This window comes from Macaca thibetana, chromosome 2, assembly GCF_024542745.1.
Source record: "Macaca thibetana thibetana isolate TM-01 chromosome 2, ASM2454274v1, whole genome shotgun sequence".
NCBI classification, from domain to species: domain Eukaryota; kingdom Metazoa; phylum Chordata; class Mammalia; order Primates; family Cercopithecidae; genus Macaca; species Macaca thibetana.
The window spans coordinates 112,533,919-112,549,570 of record NC_065579.1 but is presented as its reverse complement, the minus strand read 5'-3'; the positions used below and the strand labels follow the sequence as shown (position 1 = coordinate 112,549,570).

The 15,652-nt window shown below is 50.4% G+C and overlaps 1 protein-coding gene across 4 annotated transcripts in view; it reads right to left on the bottom strand.

The window, feature by feature from the left end:
* Positions 1 to 2,695: 2,695 nt before the first annotated feature.
* FLNB (filamin B) overlaps positions 2,696 to 15,652 on the bottom strand; it is a 166,480-nt gene continuing 153,523 nt past the window's right edge. For all 4 annotated transcript variants that reach the window (XM_050781117.1, XM_050781113.1, XM_050781114.1 and 1 more), the window contains 4 exons: positions 11,599 to 11,775; positions 6,262 to 6,480; positions 5,128 to 5,331; positions 2,696 to 4,342 (listed from right to left, as the gene is read on the bottom strand). In XM_050781117.1, coding sequence (XP_050637074.1) covers positions 4,155 to 4,342; positions 5,128 to 5,331; positions 6,262 to 6,480; positions 11,599 to 11,775 — 788 coding nt within the window. In that variant the 3' untranslated portion in view covers positions 2,696 to 4,154. The remainder of the gene's footprint in view (positions 4,343 to 5,127; positions 5,332 to 6,261; positions 6,481 to 11,598; positions 11,776 to 15,652) is intronic.

Sequence of the window (15,652 nt, the reverse complement as noted above, 5' to 3'; positions counted from 1 at the left end):
CCATTTTCAGTATAAACTTGGCGGGTTGACAAGGATCAAGCACTCATTTTGCCATTAACCTTTATTCTGCAATTTTTTTTGTTTGTTTGTTCTGAGATGGAATCTCACTCTGTCGCCTAGGCCGGATGGAGTGCAGTAGCGTGATCTCGGCTCACTGCAGCCTCTGCCTCCCAGGTTCAAGCAACTCCCCTGCTTCAGCCTCCTGAGTAGTGCGATTACAGGCATGCATGCACCACAACGCCAGCTAATTTTTCTATCTTTAGTAAAGAGGGGGTTTCACCATGTTGGCCAGGCTGATCTGGAGCTCCTGACCTTAGGAGATCACCTGCCTCGGCCTCCCAAAGTGCTGGGATTACAGGTGTTAGCCACCGGGCCCGGCTTATTCTGCTAATTTTTAAGTCTGTGCAACTTTCAAGGGAAATTAAATCCCTACACACCCTACTTATTTTACACCGAACTCATCAAAATGTGGCTTCAAAGCCCCTTTGAAGTCCTAAAACTAGACATGTGGTCAGGGGGCCCAAGTGTTATAAGTGCATCTGAAACAAATAAACATGTTAATAAAATGTTTCCTTCTTGGCAGCATCCTGGTGCCTGCCTCCCTGGGTTGCAAAGGGAAATGTGATGAGGAAGAGGCGGGCTTCTGTGCTTCGAAGTGGGCAGGGCCTGGGAATCTCTGCAGGGCAGCTGCTGTCTGCTTCACCTCCATTGGCCCTGTCCACTCCTAGTAGGAAAGAGGCAAAGTCAATAGTGAAAGTTGGAAAGAAAACACAAAAGTCGGAAAGGACCTGGCACCAGGCTTGTCCAGGGTCAAGTTTCAAAGTTTTCAAGGTGTTTGCACAAACAGCTGGTTTCCATAGCAGCCAAGCCCAGGTGCAGGTAAAGGTTGCCCTGTGCTCCTAGCCATTGACGGATAAAGAGGTGCATCCCACCCTGAGATGGCTTTAATGTAACAGGAGGCAGTGGCTTCTAGTGGGGAAATTTACCCCAGGGCGACATCACCAGCGCCCCCATGCAGGGGACCACCAGGTGTAGCCCAATACCAACAAGCCGCCAGGGGGCAGCCTTGTGCAAGGAACATCACTTCCGGCAGGTGTTGGTCACAGACAGCAGTGGCGGAGACTCTGGTAGGTAATTGCTCCTTGCATCTCCCTGGGGGCTCTTATCTGATCCTCACGACCACCCAGAGAGGTGAGGCAAGGCGACTTCCCCAGGGCCACACAAGGTTGAAGCTCTGGGGTGCCTGACACCAAAGCCCATGCTGTTAATTTACAAATGCTACCTCCTCCAACAGAAAGCCACCGGGCTTGACACTGGAGAAACCAATGGCTGTGCCCTGTGTTCCTCCGTGGGCAAACTAGCATCAAACTGTGGGCCGGTCAGACCCGGGGGAACTGCCCGCCACTGCAGAATCCCAAAGCCCACGGACCTTCCCAGATAGGAGTCCAGGAAGCAGTGCTTCCTGGCACAGGCCACAGATAAGACTGCTCTCAGAGGCAAACAATTGATCCCAACTGACAGCCAGGTGTCAGAAAATCCAGTCTCCCTTCCCTGCTTTTCTCTCCACCCTCAACCCCCATCTGGAGGGCCGGGAGCCCAGCAGTGATTTCCCATCACCATGGCACCTGCCAGGCCTATCTGGGGGCTCCTGTTTCCACAGCGGTATCAGCAGGGGGTAGAACTCCCACTCTGAGGTCAAGAAGGCAGGGGCCCCGGGTCTGCCCCCAAGTGAGCTTTGCATCCGCAAACATGTCATTGCAGCACCTGAGGTGGTAGTGCCATCTGCAAAGCGGTATCACTGCTGGGGGGTGGGGGGAGGCAGAGGCGGAGGCGGAGGAGGAGGAGGGGTGCTAGGTACCTCCCAAGCATTTAACAATCAGAAGCTCTTCTAGAAAAAGGAGAAACAGACCGGTTGCAGTGGTTGACGCCTGTAATACAGCACTTTGGGAGACCAAGGCGGGACGGATCACTTGAAGTCAGGAGTTCAAGACCAGTCTGGCCAACATGGCGAAACCATCTCTCTACTAAAAAGACAAAAATTAGCCAGGAATGGTGGCACGCGCCTGTAGTCCCAGCTACTTGGGAGGCTGAGGCAGAACTGCTCGAACCCAGGAGGTGGAGGTTGCAGTGAGCTGAGATCCCGCCGCTGCCCTCCAGCCTGGGCAAGTGACACTGTCTCAAAAAAGGAAAATTTAAAAAAAAGAGAGAAACAGAGGCAAAGGGAGGGGAAGACGGCAGCAACAATTAGCACAGCAGGGTGACAGGTGACAGCTTCTTGTTTACCCGCCCCCCCAAAAAGCCCAGGTTCATTGTCAAAACAAGTTGCTAGTCTGTGTCCCTTAAGGCACAGGTTGGGGGAGCTGGTCTGGGGCTCCAACGATGTTACTGTGTGTGTGTGTGTGTGTGTGTGTGTGTGTATGTGTGTGTGTGTGTTACACTGTCTTGCTCTGTTGCCCAGGCTAGAGTGCAGGGTTGCAACCACAACTCACTGCAACCTTGGCCTCTCAGGCTCAAGTGATCCTCCTGCCTCCGCCTCCTGAGTAGCTGGGACTACAGGTATGCATTACCATGCTGGCTAATTTTTTAATTTTTTGTAGAGGTTGGGTCTTGCTGTGTTACCCAGGCTGGTGGTGTTGAACTCCTAGGATTAAACAATTTATTCAGAAGCGACAGCATCCAAGAACACCAAGGGAACTTTACGGAGCAAATGTTTTATTTAATAAGTTATAAGATACAATTTACAGTCGGTGTTTGATTCCAGTTTGGCTTCCATGTCCCAGCTTACAACACCCGTGGTCCTTTCACATCAGGCTTCGGGCTGCTCCAGTTTCTGTAGGGTGGGCTTTTACCCCCAACACTCGCCCCATATGCTACACCTGCCACAACAGTGGCCACTTCCTCAGGACTAAGCAGCAAACCCTAAAGGTCTGCCTGCCCAGACCACACTACACATTTGGGCTCAGGCAACGTCCCTGACGCTTTAACCTCATTCCAAAGCCAGCTCAGGTCTGCAGAAGGCAGGCAAAATTCCCTACACCTCATTTCTGTATTTCTGCACCACACAGCTCTCACTGTTTCTGCTAAATGGTGAAAAGACCACCAATAAGCTGCTGCCCTTCCTCTCCCCCACCATTCCCAACTTTCAGGCCAAAGATCGGCAGGAGTTTCATTCTTTCCTGTCTGTACAGATCATTATTTTCCAGAAAAAGTGAGCCATGAAGCTGGCTGGGGCGGGTGTGGAGTGTTAAGTCAAGGGACAGGCCTTGGGATGAGGGCGCTAATCCATGGGCCCCCTGAGGTCACTTTAAACATTTTGGTAAGACTCCCCAGGCCGATGAAGGGCTGGAGCATGTGCTAAAAACAAGGGCTAGTGTTGGTTAAAAGGGATCTTTGGCAAGTGGGGAACTGCTCACCACTGCAGAATTTCTTCAGACCTAGGAAGGGACTGAAACGGACTTGGAAATCTAAAGCAAAACCATGACTGCCGGGATGGTCTCGTGTGGTGACTCTGCAAGAAATAATCATCAGAGCGAGGGTACAGGTACTTGGGAGACATACGGGCCCGGCTGCCACCACATCCACTCTGCCCTCTGAGAAGCGTAAGAAGGCCACAGAGCATGGTGGTGTTGGCAGTGAGGAGCAGTAAAGCAGTGCTAGTGATCTGATAGCCAAATACATTAACACGGGCACTGAAAGAGATTAAGCTGATTTTAAGTCATCCCCTTTGCTAAATGACAACCAAACTAGGTGTCCCCCTTTTCTCTGCCCACCTTCCCCTAGCCTTGTTTCATAAATGCTGAGGAGCGAACCAGCAGCTCAGGCTAGCCAGTTTTGTTTTTCTGAAACGTCAGTCTCATCGTGTGGCCGGTCTGTCTGCTGCAGTGGGTGATCTGCTCCACCAAGAGTTCTGGTTGGCACCTAGTGTACGCGGGATCTTCTCAGCCCACTGAACAAGCTTGCATTTCTCAAGATTCTCCAACAGGTCCCTCGAGAGTCCAGTCTAGGACTTATTTCTGAAGGCACTTTAGAACAGCAATATTTTAGGGATGGGGTTTCAGCCCCACGAACAGGCTGGAGGGCTTTGTATAAAATGAATTACAAACAAGCAACAAAAGCAACCACAAGAACTCTCCCCAGGACTTGAGAAAACTGTTTTAAGGCACTGTGACATGAAAAGGGCTGCCAGGGATGTGTTCCTCCCCCCACTTCACAGCCAGCACATAATCGCCCCGCTCCTTGACGACATATGTGACGTTGTATTGCTGGTTGCCTACATGCTTCATAGAGACCTCCTCGCAGGGGGTGGTGGGCCCATGGACCCCGATCAGCAGCATGTTGGAGCCTAGGAGGCAAACGAAGGTGGTTACTCCATTCGGATGCGTCAGGACAGGCACAGAAAGAGGAGGGAGTATGAGAGCCAAAGGTAAGGAGCCTCCGCCGTAACGCTGGGGTCCCTGAGAGGTGGGAGAGTGTGGCAATTACAAGCGAAGGCTCATAGAGCCTGACGGTGTGGGTTCAAATCCCTGCCCTGCCACTTGCTACCTGGGTGACCTCGGACTGGAATCTTACCTCTCCCTAGCTCAGCTTCCCCATCTGTAAACAGGGAATGAGAACGACACATACCTCACGAGCTAGTTGTGAGGTTTAAGGAGTGATGGGTGTCAAACCCTAGCACACAGTAAGGGCTATTCTAAGCGTTAGCTATGAGAATCTTCTTGTTTACTCTCACAGGCACCTTAAGGAAGGTACTTCCAAGAAGAGGAAACTGACTTTTGGAAAGAGATTTAATAACTTTCCGAGGTCACATGGCTAAATAAGTTTTATGAACAAACGAATGAATGAATGAAGTGGCAGTACCAGGTTTCCAACCCAGGTGTGCTGGATGCCAGAATCCAGGCAACCGACCCTTGAAACCCAAATAAATACCCAAGTTCAAAAGGCAAAAGAGAAGAAAATCATTTAAAAATATTAAGTGCAGGAGAACAGGGTCATGAACATGGTTACTTGCAAATGGCTGGGTTACATGGGGGTAGGCACTGCAGGAGACCTCAGCAGGGAAGACCAGTGTACCCAGCATGTCCAGCCTGCCCCGCCCCACCCCACCCTTGAAAAGGCCGAGACACCTACCAGCTTTGCTGCAGTCCACCAGGAAGGAACTCTTCTGGCCCACAAAGGCCTTCGAGAGCCCTGCCCCCTTAGAGGTCACCTTGCTGGCGTCCGAGGATGCCTTGGGAATGGCGCTATAGCAGGTCTCTGTAGAAGACCTGGTCACTGACTCCACCAGGATGGACGAGGTCTCATTGGCTGAGCCGGGGCTAACCAGACGCTGGCCTAAGATACGGGAGGGAGGGGGACAGGTGTGAATGGCCAGATCAAGAGGGGTCTCTCAGCCAGAGGACAGGCGAGTACCCTACATAGTAGCCCCAGGAGAGCCCGCGCACCCCAACACCTGGATACAAAAGCCACCACACCCGTATCTCACACCCATAATGTCTTCTAAACCCCTGCGGTCCCACCCCCATACAACTAGGATCTGGCTTTCTGGGCAAATGGATGAGTCTGGCCTCGGCTGACAAGGCCTAGAACCCTCCCAATCCCCCCAGCCCCCATCCCCGCAAAGATGTGCCAGTGGAATTCACATCTTTCCGTTTACGTAAAATAGTCTATGTATAAGCAGAGTAAAATTTTGGATGACATATAATGAAATATCAAAAAATGATTCCGTGGATGAGAAAGGATGATTTTTCTATGTGAATTTTCTAATTTTTCTGCGAGGAACCTACATTCTTTACTTAACAGTGAATCATGACATGTGGAAGGGATTTACTACAGTGTTTATGGTGGTTACCTTGGGTGGTGGCTGTGAACTGGTTTTCATAGTTTGGTATTTTTTCCAGTGTTTTGGAGGAGACACATTTTTATAAGTATAATAAAACCTTTTGATTATTTTTAAAGTGAAAATTAGAAATGAGGGGATTTTTCAGGCCCTGATCTAAACAAATACGTAAGATTTCAATATCTATTCTTTCCTGTTAGAGACAGAAAACTACCGAACATGTTTTCTCAACTTCTGCACGCTCCACTCTGTGGACTTGCGTAAGTTGCAAACACTGCCCTCTGACATCTCATACTATTTACTGACATTCAAAGTTCAAAGTAGCTTTAACACATCTAAAACCATCCATAGTTTCCACTACGATTGATCTGACAAAACCAGCTCCCCAGGAAGGGAGAGTAACTCCGGAGGTAGTTGATCGTTACCTGTCACCTTGGCCTTGAAGGGACTGCCCACAATGTGGTTGGGCCCACCGTATTTGACGCCGATCAGGTAGTTACCAGGAGCCATGGGGGTGTACATGACTTTGTACCCTTCAGGTGTTTCCTGGCAATCCATTTTAACCTTGGACGGGCCTTCGATGGTGACGGATAATGTCCCCGGACCTGCTCGGGTGGTGTTAATAAAGAATTCCGACTGGATACCTGGGAGAAAGGAATAGAAAATGCTGTGTTGATGGCCCGGAGGGCTTTCCCAGGAGCACTGAGGCCGTGGTGAGGGACACACATAGGTCCCCTCACAGAGAGCTCACCCTGGTGGCATGGGAACCCACCGACACTAGCTCTGAACTTCTGGCAGAGAGAACCTCAGGTCCTGCGGGGTGAGGGCTCCCTTTTCCAGGCCAAGGCAGGAGGAGCATGGCTGACATTTCGCCCACAAGCACCAACAGCCTGGACACCCTGTTCTCTCCTCTGGGCATAAGCCATTGTGGCTGAGGGTGAGAAGCCTGAGTCACACTGTGAGCCTGAAATGCTGCTTCAGCCGCCAGAGCCCAGCTCTCCCTCCAGGGGTGTGGGGGATGCGTGGGCCCCTCTGACCGTCCTTTCTTCTCTGGGTAGACTTGGAGAAGCCAGGGAGGCCAAGCATCCCTTCCCTTCCTCCTCAGCCCTCACCCCAGGCACTCACTGTGCTGCAGATTGGGTGCAGCCACTGTGACCTGCCCACCCACTTTGCTGTGAATTCCAGCAACAAGCACAGGAACAAAACAGCAGCTCCTGATGACAGGGCATGTGTGCCCCACTCTGGCTCCGGGTCCTGTGCACAGCACCACTGACACATGTGGTATGGAATCCTTTCCGCGATTCCTTCTTCACAAATGACTCTGTGGCTCAGGGAGGGGGCCAGTCATGCTACACAACTAGAAAGCGGTAGAGCTGGGTTTGAACGATGTCTGCATGGCTCTGGTGCCAGGCTCATCTCTTGACCCCTGGATGGACAGTGGAGCTGCCTCAGATCCCCTAACTGCAGCCCTGAAACAACTTAGCTGGCCCAGGAGAGCCTCCTTCAGTCATCAGGCCTGGCACATGCCCGCTACAGTGCCCTCTATGGGGCATGCCTGGCATAGCATCCCCAGGCAGGGCTGTGCTTCTGCCAGAGCTCTAGACACTGCCCCAGCTGGGAAATATTTTGGTTTAATTATAGCTCCTAGTCCAGAGAAAGAATTATTGTTCTGGATATCAATAAAACAAAAGAGCTGCTATCATGCGACTCTCAAACACAACCCAGCTGTTCCTGGAAGCTCAAGGCTCCTGTCCCAAGGTCCACCCTCCCCACTATCTCAACCTCATCATGGTATCTAATCTGTGCAGCCAAGAAGCCCCTCAAGCAGCAGCTCTGAGGCCAGGGGCTACGTAGGCAAGAAGCGGGAGGTGAGCAACAAGGAGACAGTGTGTCCATCCAGGAAGCAGCTGTAAGGTGATGATAAGGAAAGATATTTTATTGATTGATTGATTGAGATAGAGTCTCGCTCTGTTGCCCAGGCTGGAGTGCAGTGTCATGATCTCGGCTCACTGCAACCTCTGCCTCCCAGGTTCAAATGATTCTCCTGCCTCAGCTTCCTGAGTAGCTGGGATTACAGGCACTCGCCACCATGCCCAGCTAATTTTTGTATCTTTTTAGTAGAGACAGGGTCTCGCCATGTTGGCCAGGCTGGTCTCGAGCTCCTAACCGCAAGTGATCTGCCCACCTTGCTCTCACAAAGTGCTGGCCTTATAGGCATGAGCCAACGCACCTGGCTTTATTATTAATATTTTTTTGAGATAAAGTCTTCCTCTATTGCCCAGGTTGGAGTACAGTGGCATGATCACAGCTCACTGCAGCCTCAATCTTCCAGGCTCAAGCCATCCTCCTGCCTCAGCCTCCAAAGTAGCTGGGACTTCAGGCATGCACCACCATACCTGGCTAATTTTTTTTTTTTTGTAGAGATGGGGTTTTGCTGTGTTGCCTGGGCTGGTCTCAAACTCCTAGGCTCAAGTGATCCTCCCACCTCCACCTCCCAAAGTGCTAGGATTACAGGTGTGAGCCACTGTGCCAGGCCAAAAATATATTTTTAAAGTGAAGTTGAAATGATGTGGCTGCAGGGGAAAGTTCCACCATTTTTTAACAAGCTGTTTCATACCTAAGTTTGTCTTTATTTTTTTTATTTTTTATTTTTTTTTGGTAGAGATGGAGTTTTACTATGTCACCCAGGCTGGTCTCAAACTCCTGGGGCAAGCAATCCTCCTGCCTTGGCCTCCCGAAGTGGTTGGATTACAGGCATGAGCCACCGCACCCATTTGGCCCTAATGCAATATTTTGACCAACCAAAAATCAGTTCATCTTGACTGTGAGGGTCCAAAAGGGCAGAGAAGACAAGGTGGGAAAAGATAAATCAGGGGTTGTGGGACAAGAGCTATTACTTGGCTGTTACCTCCTCTATGGTTCCAAACAAGCCTATTAGGTGGGTCCCGTTATTATTCCTGTTTTGCAGGAAAGGAAGCAGAGGCACAGTGAAGTCAGATAATTCATCTGGAGTCACACGGCTGGGGACCAGCAGAACTGGGATTTAAACATAAAGTCTGTCCAACTTGGAGCTAAAGCACTTACTTGAGAGAAGATGGAAGAAAAAAATCCACAAGCAGAAGTCTGTCACCACTGCCTCTAGCTACAACCTGTATCTGACACCACAAAACATCTCTGGGCACGGCGGTCTTCCCCCACCCCCTCAAATACGTCCGGCCCAGTTCCTGTGAGTTTAATGCACATTAAATGCAGCACCTCTTGTTCTTCAAGGCAGGTAAGGGGATAGAAGGAGGGAAGGAGGCCCTTCTGGTATACCCCGAGCACACTGGGGTTCCTGGATCATTTTATTAGGAAAATTGCTCAGCGGCTCCAAAGAATCGGGAGCTCCCTGGTCTATCTCCCAGCCTCTCAAGCCTCCTCCAGCAGGGTCCCACCTCAAATTCTCCACATTCCACTATTCCAAAATCTACAGAATGGACCATTTAAAGCTTGAGCCAAGAGATACAGCAAACTCACCCATAAAAACAGAGGGAGGTTTGCTTTGTTCAGAAGGTCAGGATACTGGGCACTCTGGCAGCCGAGCACAGATACCTTTTCATTCCATGCACACTGCAGCTGTGTAATCTCAGAATGGATATTTAGGGAAAGGCTTGGGAGCAGGAGGGCTGGAAAAACAAGACGCCTTCCCTGTGACAAGAGCAATATTTACACAGGGTTTGAAGCAGGCGGTTCTGTACCTCTCCCCTCCTGGCTGGGAGCTTCCCTGCAAGAGCAGCTCCTTCTCTCAGCAGCGTCCAGCACTTGCAGAGCACAGCCTGAAACCTAAGCTCCCAAAAGGTGTGTGAACAGCCAAAAGGAAATGGGAGAGGGCCCAGGCACAGCCGCATGAGCCAGCAGGAAGGTGAGATGCTTCCTGGCCAGTGTGGGAGACCCCAGCAGCTGCTGTGGGGCCTGACCTGAAGCCTGCCACGCGCTCCAAGTGCCTAGAGGACCCCACCTGGGCCCTCAAAGGTGAGTAGCTTGTCAGGGCCCAATTGCCAGTACTGCTGCCTGGAAAGTACTCCTGAGCAGCCGGGAGGACAGGGTCCTGGTTTAGGACACCCCAAAGTGGGCTGGGGATGCAGTCACTGCCTCTGGGTGAGCCAGCCACTTAGAGAGGGGGCCAAGCTCGGGGGTTCAGCGCACAGGCTCTGAGGTCACAGATTTGGATGGATTCCTGGTTCTGCCTCCTCCCAGCTGACTGCTTTTTGGGGGAGTGTTTGTTTGGGGAGTGACTCAACCTCTGCACCTCACTTTCCACGTCTGTAAAATGGACATCGCCTATGGTAAAATGATACCATGCCTTTCACAAAAGGCAAGCTGCAGGCCCAGAGTTCAGGGTGGAGCCAGACTGGATTTGCCTGGGGAGTCTGGCAGCACTCACACCACCCCTGTGGGTGGCTTTGCTGAGGCCACTGCTTTGGTCAGAGTCCCAGGCAGCCTGCCAGCCCACCAGTCACTCCTGCACCTGGAGAGGGCCCCTTGGCCACACAGGACACTTGCTCCTGGGGCTGGATGCCAGGCAACCATGCAGTCACTCACCCCTCACCCCTGGGAGGCAAGTCTGCTCCATCCCACTCTCCTTATGCGGGGTGGGGGTACACACACGAGACACTCAAGAAACCCGGACATATGGCTTTCCCAAGGGGGTCCAAAGTAACACCAAATGCAAACATGCCCCAGTGAGTCCACACTGCGCACTTCCCCTGCAGAGACTAAGGACTGGCTCTCCACCCTGGCAGCCTCCATAACAGTGACGCACTCACTGCACGCCACCCGATGCCACCTGTTCAAATAACCGTGATTCACAGCAGGAATTCTCACACAGCCAGGAAAAGGAGGGGAAGATCTGTTCTGACATGGAAAGATCTTTAAGAGGTCAAAGCAAAAACACAAGCTGTATCACAGTAGATGCAGTAAGATTCCTTCTGTAAGACAAAAGCAAAACTCTGTGTCTGCTTGTCTAATGAACCGATTAGCTAACCAACCCAGCAACCAAGAATGAAGACAGACAATGAGATGACAGACAGGGTGAAGGCCCTCCCTTCCTGGAACCATTTGCTTCTGGACCCAGGTGGGGGAGGAGGAGAGAAGATGATGGAGTGAGTCCCACTTTATTTACTTCTTCGCTGCCTGTATTTTTCACAATCAAACATGTCCCATCTGTGGCAAAGAATAAAAATAAATTGCAATGGGTCCAAAAAGCTTCAGAATTCCTTGACCATTTCAGTCTTTTCTCCTCCTCCATTAAGATCTGAGAGTAAAAAGAGGAGGAGATAGGCTGGGACAGGTCTTACTGCTGCTTCAGTGCACTTCTGGGAGCCCGGTACCATGAAAGAACAGATAGGTAGGAGCCCCCTTGGACGCATCATGAATTCTGTGTAGGCAAAGAAACCCTCAAAATTAATGACACTGTGCTGTGTTCCCTGACTATCAGCATCCTGTTCTGAAAGTCAAGAAACCTGGCAGAGGAAGAAATCTGAATCACAACTAACAGTAATGAGGTGTGACAACACAGCCATCAAGCTCTTACTCTGAATTTATCACGGGCCAAACCGCAACTCCCAAAACAGCTTTGGACAGCAAGCGCCTCCAAAGTGTGCATGACCCCAGTTTCCATGGAAAGCGCGTGTAAAAAGCTTCCATGGGGCTTGAGGATTTCCATCTGGCTTGTCCCTGGAGCTGGTTCAGTTAAGGCTTCAAGAAGCAGAGGAGTGGGTTACCTGTGGTGCCCCCTTCGAGTCCTGCGCCATAGGCGGACACCAGGGCAGGGTTCCCCGCTTGTCCGGGCTCCCCAACGCGCACTTTGAAGGGGCTTCCAACCACGTGGCTCCCATTGAACTTGACATCGATGGTGTGAACACCATTCTCATGAGGGATGAAGCGAACAGCGTACTTATCTAGAAGAATGAGCAAAGGCACAGGGTGAAATCAGGCAAATGGACACCCCCGAGTTCAGTGAGGACAAAGGATGGAGGCCAACCCGAGATGGCCCATTTAAAATCAACAGTTCTACAGGGAGCCTGGCACTCAGCATCCTGGATTTCAGAACCAGACGGACCCCCCTGGGTATCCCTCATCAGCCCCAAGGAAAACACATCCACATCGCAAATCCTATAAACACAGGACAAGACTCTGACCCCTGCCTCAGAAGACCCCTTCCTTTCTTTAGAAAACCTCACTTTTTGAATGTGAAATTCCGTGAGTGCTGTTACTAATCCTGTCACGAGATGAATCTCATTTCACCAAAATTAAATGATGTTTTTCCACTAAAACGATGATACAAGTTGAAGACACATCACTCTGAAATTGGAAGACCTCACCACTTAAGGCTCCACAGTGGCCTACTCAGCTGAACTCTAGGTTACTACCCTTTACTTCATTCACCCATTGCGGGGGTTCAGTTTTTTTTTAAATGTTGGGAGATGGCCATTCTAACTACTGTTGAAAGTCTCTGTTTTGGGAAGGCATAACAAGAATTTAAAAAGAATATATATGAAGGGAAAAAAGAAGACCTCGCTTCTTCTACGTTTCTCTATGTGGCCAGTTGAAGGGGGAAAAATGGTTCCAACTGGCATTAATGCTCCTTAATTAAGCTCAAAGCTAGGAACTGCCCCACAGGGCAGGTTTTTGGCTGTGCGTTTGGGTCACAGCATGTAGCAAGGTAATCTGTTAACTGAAATGGGCACCTAGAACATCTACTCATTGTGCACCACCTGACCACCACTTCCTCCTTGAAGCCCTCCTGCCCGGGGTGCAGAGCCTGTTCTCCTCCTGCCTCTCCAGGTAGTTTCTCAGTCTCTCCCTGGCTCCTAGGACTCTTCATCCCTCTCAGAATTTGTGTTCCCCAAAGCTCTTCTCCCTGCCTCTGGAGGTCTCCACAGAGGTGCATCTCCATGGAGCTGTGCACCCTACATCCTTTGGCACTGAACATCCCCCAACAGTCCCCTAGCTAGGTCCCCATCTGCCTCCCTGAGAGCCAATGTGCTTTAGGGGAAGCCGGCTCTACCGCCACATCCAAGTGTAGTCCCTGAGTGGATCAGGGAAAAATCCTTCGCTAAGCCTTCGTCAATGAACACAGGGCACTTCTTTAGCCACAGGCAATGACTCAGCAGTGGGCATGTGTCCAGGTCAGTGAGATGGGAAGGGAGATGTGCTGGAGACTTCTGGGAAAAGGAGCCTCTCGACTTCTAAGAATCCTGAGAGGATTCTTTTTTTTTTTTTTTTTTTTTTTTTTTTTTTTGAGACGGAGTCTCGCTCTGTCACCCAGGCTGGAGTGCAGTGGCCGGATCTCGGCTCACTGCAAGCTCCGCCTCCCGGGTTCACACCATTCTCCTGCCTCAGCCTCCCGAGTAGCTGGGACTATAGGCGCCCGCCACCTCGCCCGGCTAGTTTTTTGTATTTTTTTAGTAGAGACGGGGTTTCACCGTGTTAGCCAGGATGGTCTCGATCTCCTGACCTCGTGATCCGCCCGTCTCGGCCTCCCAAAGTGCTGGGATTACAGGCGTGAGCCTGAGAGGATTCTTAACTGATGTGGCGTGAAGGTGGGACATCTGGTGCTGCTGGAGCCATCCTGCCACCAAGAGGAAGGCCAGCCTCAGAACCAGGCCCACAAAGCAGAACAGCAGAGATATTTGAGGCCTTGCAGGGCCCAGCTCAATGACCAAATCAAATCGCTGAAACCCATCTTGGATCTCTTGAACTTTCCAGTTATGCAACTCACTGGGCCCTTTTATTGTGTGAGTTGGCTTGAGCTGGGCATCTTGTAATTTGCAATCAATAGTAACTGTGTCATGCTAATGATCTCATACATCTGTAGGGGTTCAAATCCTCCACCTGGGGTGGAGCCAGCTTCTCGTGAAGCACATTGGCTTTAAGAGAAGAGGGAGGGTACCCAGTGAGGGACTGTTGGGGCTGAGGCCACCAAACCTCACAGTGATCTAGTAAACATCTCCATGTGGGTATCAGGGATCCTTCAAAACCCCTCAAAGCAAAATATTAAACCCTTTAAGGCCCTGACCAATCCTCACCCACCCTCTGCCTGGCTGGCCCTAGTTCTGACAACTGTACTGTCATCTGCCGCCCAATCACTAAGCTACACGGAACATTTTGGAATGGGTTCTCTCTCTCATTCTCTATGGCTACCATAGCGCTCTGGCCTTCTCCATTTCCAGTGCTGCTGCTTTCTCAAATGGACCACTCTGGGAGCACCAGCTCGCCACCTGGCCTTTCAGGCTAAAACCGGGATCTGACCCCATCCTTCACACTTGTTCCTCCTGAGGCTCCCCACTGCCCTTTCTGACTACTGGGAAACATAGATCTCAATGTTCACACAGAGCCTACATTTCTTTTTCTTTCTTTTTGAGACAGGGTCTTGCTGCATTACCCAGGCTGGAGTACAGTGGCATGACACAGCTCACAGCAGTCTCGACCTCCTGGGCATAAGCAATCCTCCCACCTCATCCCTCACAAGTAGACTACAGGTGTGTGCCACCGTGCCTGGCTAATTTTTTTTTTTTTTTTTTGAGACAGAGTCTCGCTCTGTCGGAGTGCAGTGACGCGATCTCGGCTCACTGCAAGCTCTGCCTCCCGGGTTCACGCCATTCTCCTGCCTCAGCCTCCTGAGTAGCTGGGACTACAGGCACCCACAACCGCGCCCGGCTAATTTTTTGTATTTTTAGTAGAGACGGGGTTTCACCGTGGTCTCGATCTCCTGACCTTGTGATCCGCCCACCTTGGCCTCCCAAAGTGCTGGGATTACAGGCGTGAGCCACCACGCCCGGCTGGCTAATTTTTTTTTACTTTATTTTTGTAGAGAAGGGGTCTCACTATGCTGCCCAGGCTGGTCCCAAACTCCTGGGCTCAACTGATCCTCCCAAAGTGCTGGGATTACAGATGTGAGCCACCATGCCTGGTCAGAGCCTAGATTTCCAACTACACTATACAAATATAGCCAGGCACACAACAAATGCCCTATAAGGCAGTGATCATAGGTCTCCCCCTCATACATCAAGGCCCACACCAAATGTCACCTCCTCTGAGAAGCCCTCCTGAACTCACCAAGGCAGAAACTATTTCTCTCTCCTGCTCTGACCATCTTTACCATTTGCTTCTCAGTTCTCCTGTGGTAATGGCGATCATCTGGGGTCATCATCTGCTTTTTGGCCAGGACTTCACAAACTGTGAGCAACTCTTTGAGCCCTATACCTTCCTTCAAGTTTCTGACACTTAATAAATGTATTATGTTCACCGGTAACACTGTCTCTTTAAAGTTGATTAAATCCATATACCAAGGCACCAAGCAAGAAAAATCTTAGGACATTAGGGCCTAGAGACCCAGATTTTCTTTTTTAATTTATAGAACATTAACCTACCTTTCCCTTAGAGTAAAGTGAGATCAAAGTATGCTTACTCACGTCATAAGGTCAACGATATAATAAAAATCTATAAGATGTTGTTACAATATGTAAGAAAAATCATGATGAATGTCATGCAAAAGGAATCTGAAAAACTAACAGAAAACAAAGCAGCATTTGTTTTTGTGTTGTGTGTGTATGCTTCTTCTTGTTGTTGTTTTTTGTTTTTTGTTTTTTTTTGAGACAGGGTCTCGCTCTGTCGCCCAGGCTGGAGTTCAGCGGCACAATCATAGCTCACGGCAGCCTTGGCCTCCCAGGTTAGGGCATTGCACCCTGCCCAGCATTTGTTTAAAAAAGAAAGAAAGAATGAGAATTCTCTCCCAGGGTAAAGGGTCTGCCTATTCCTGGTACAGGTTTAAAC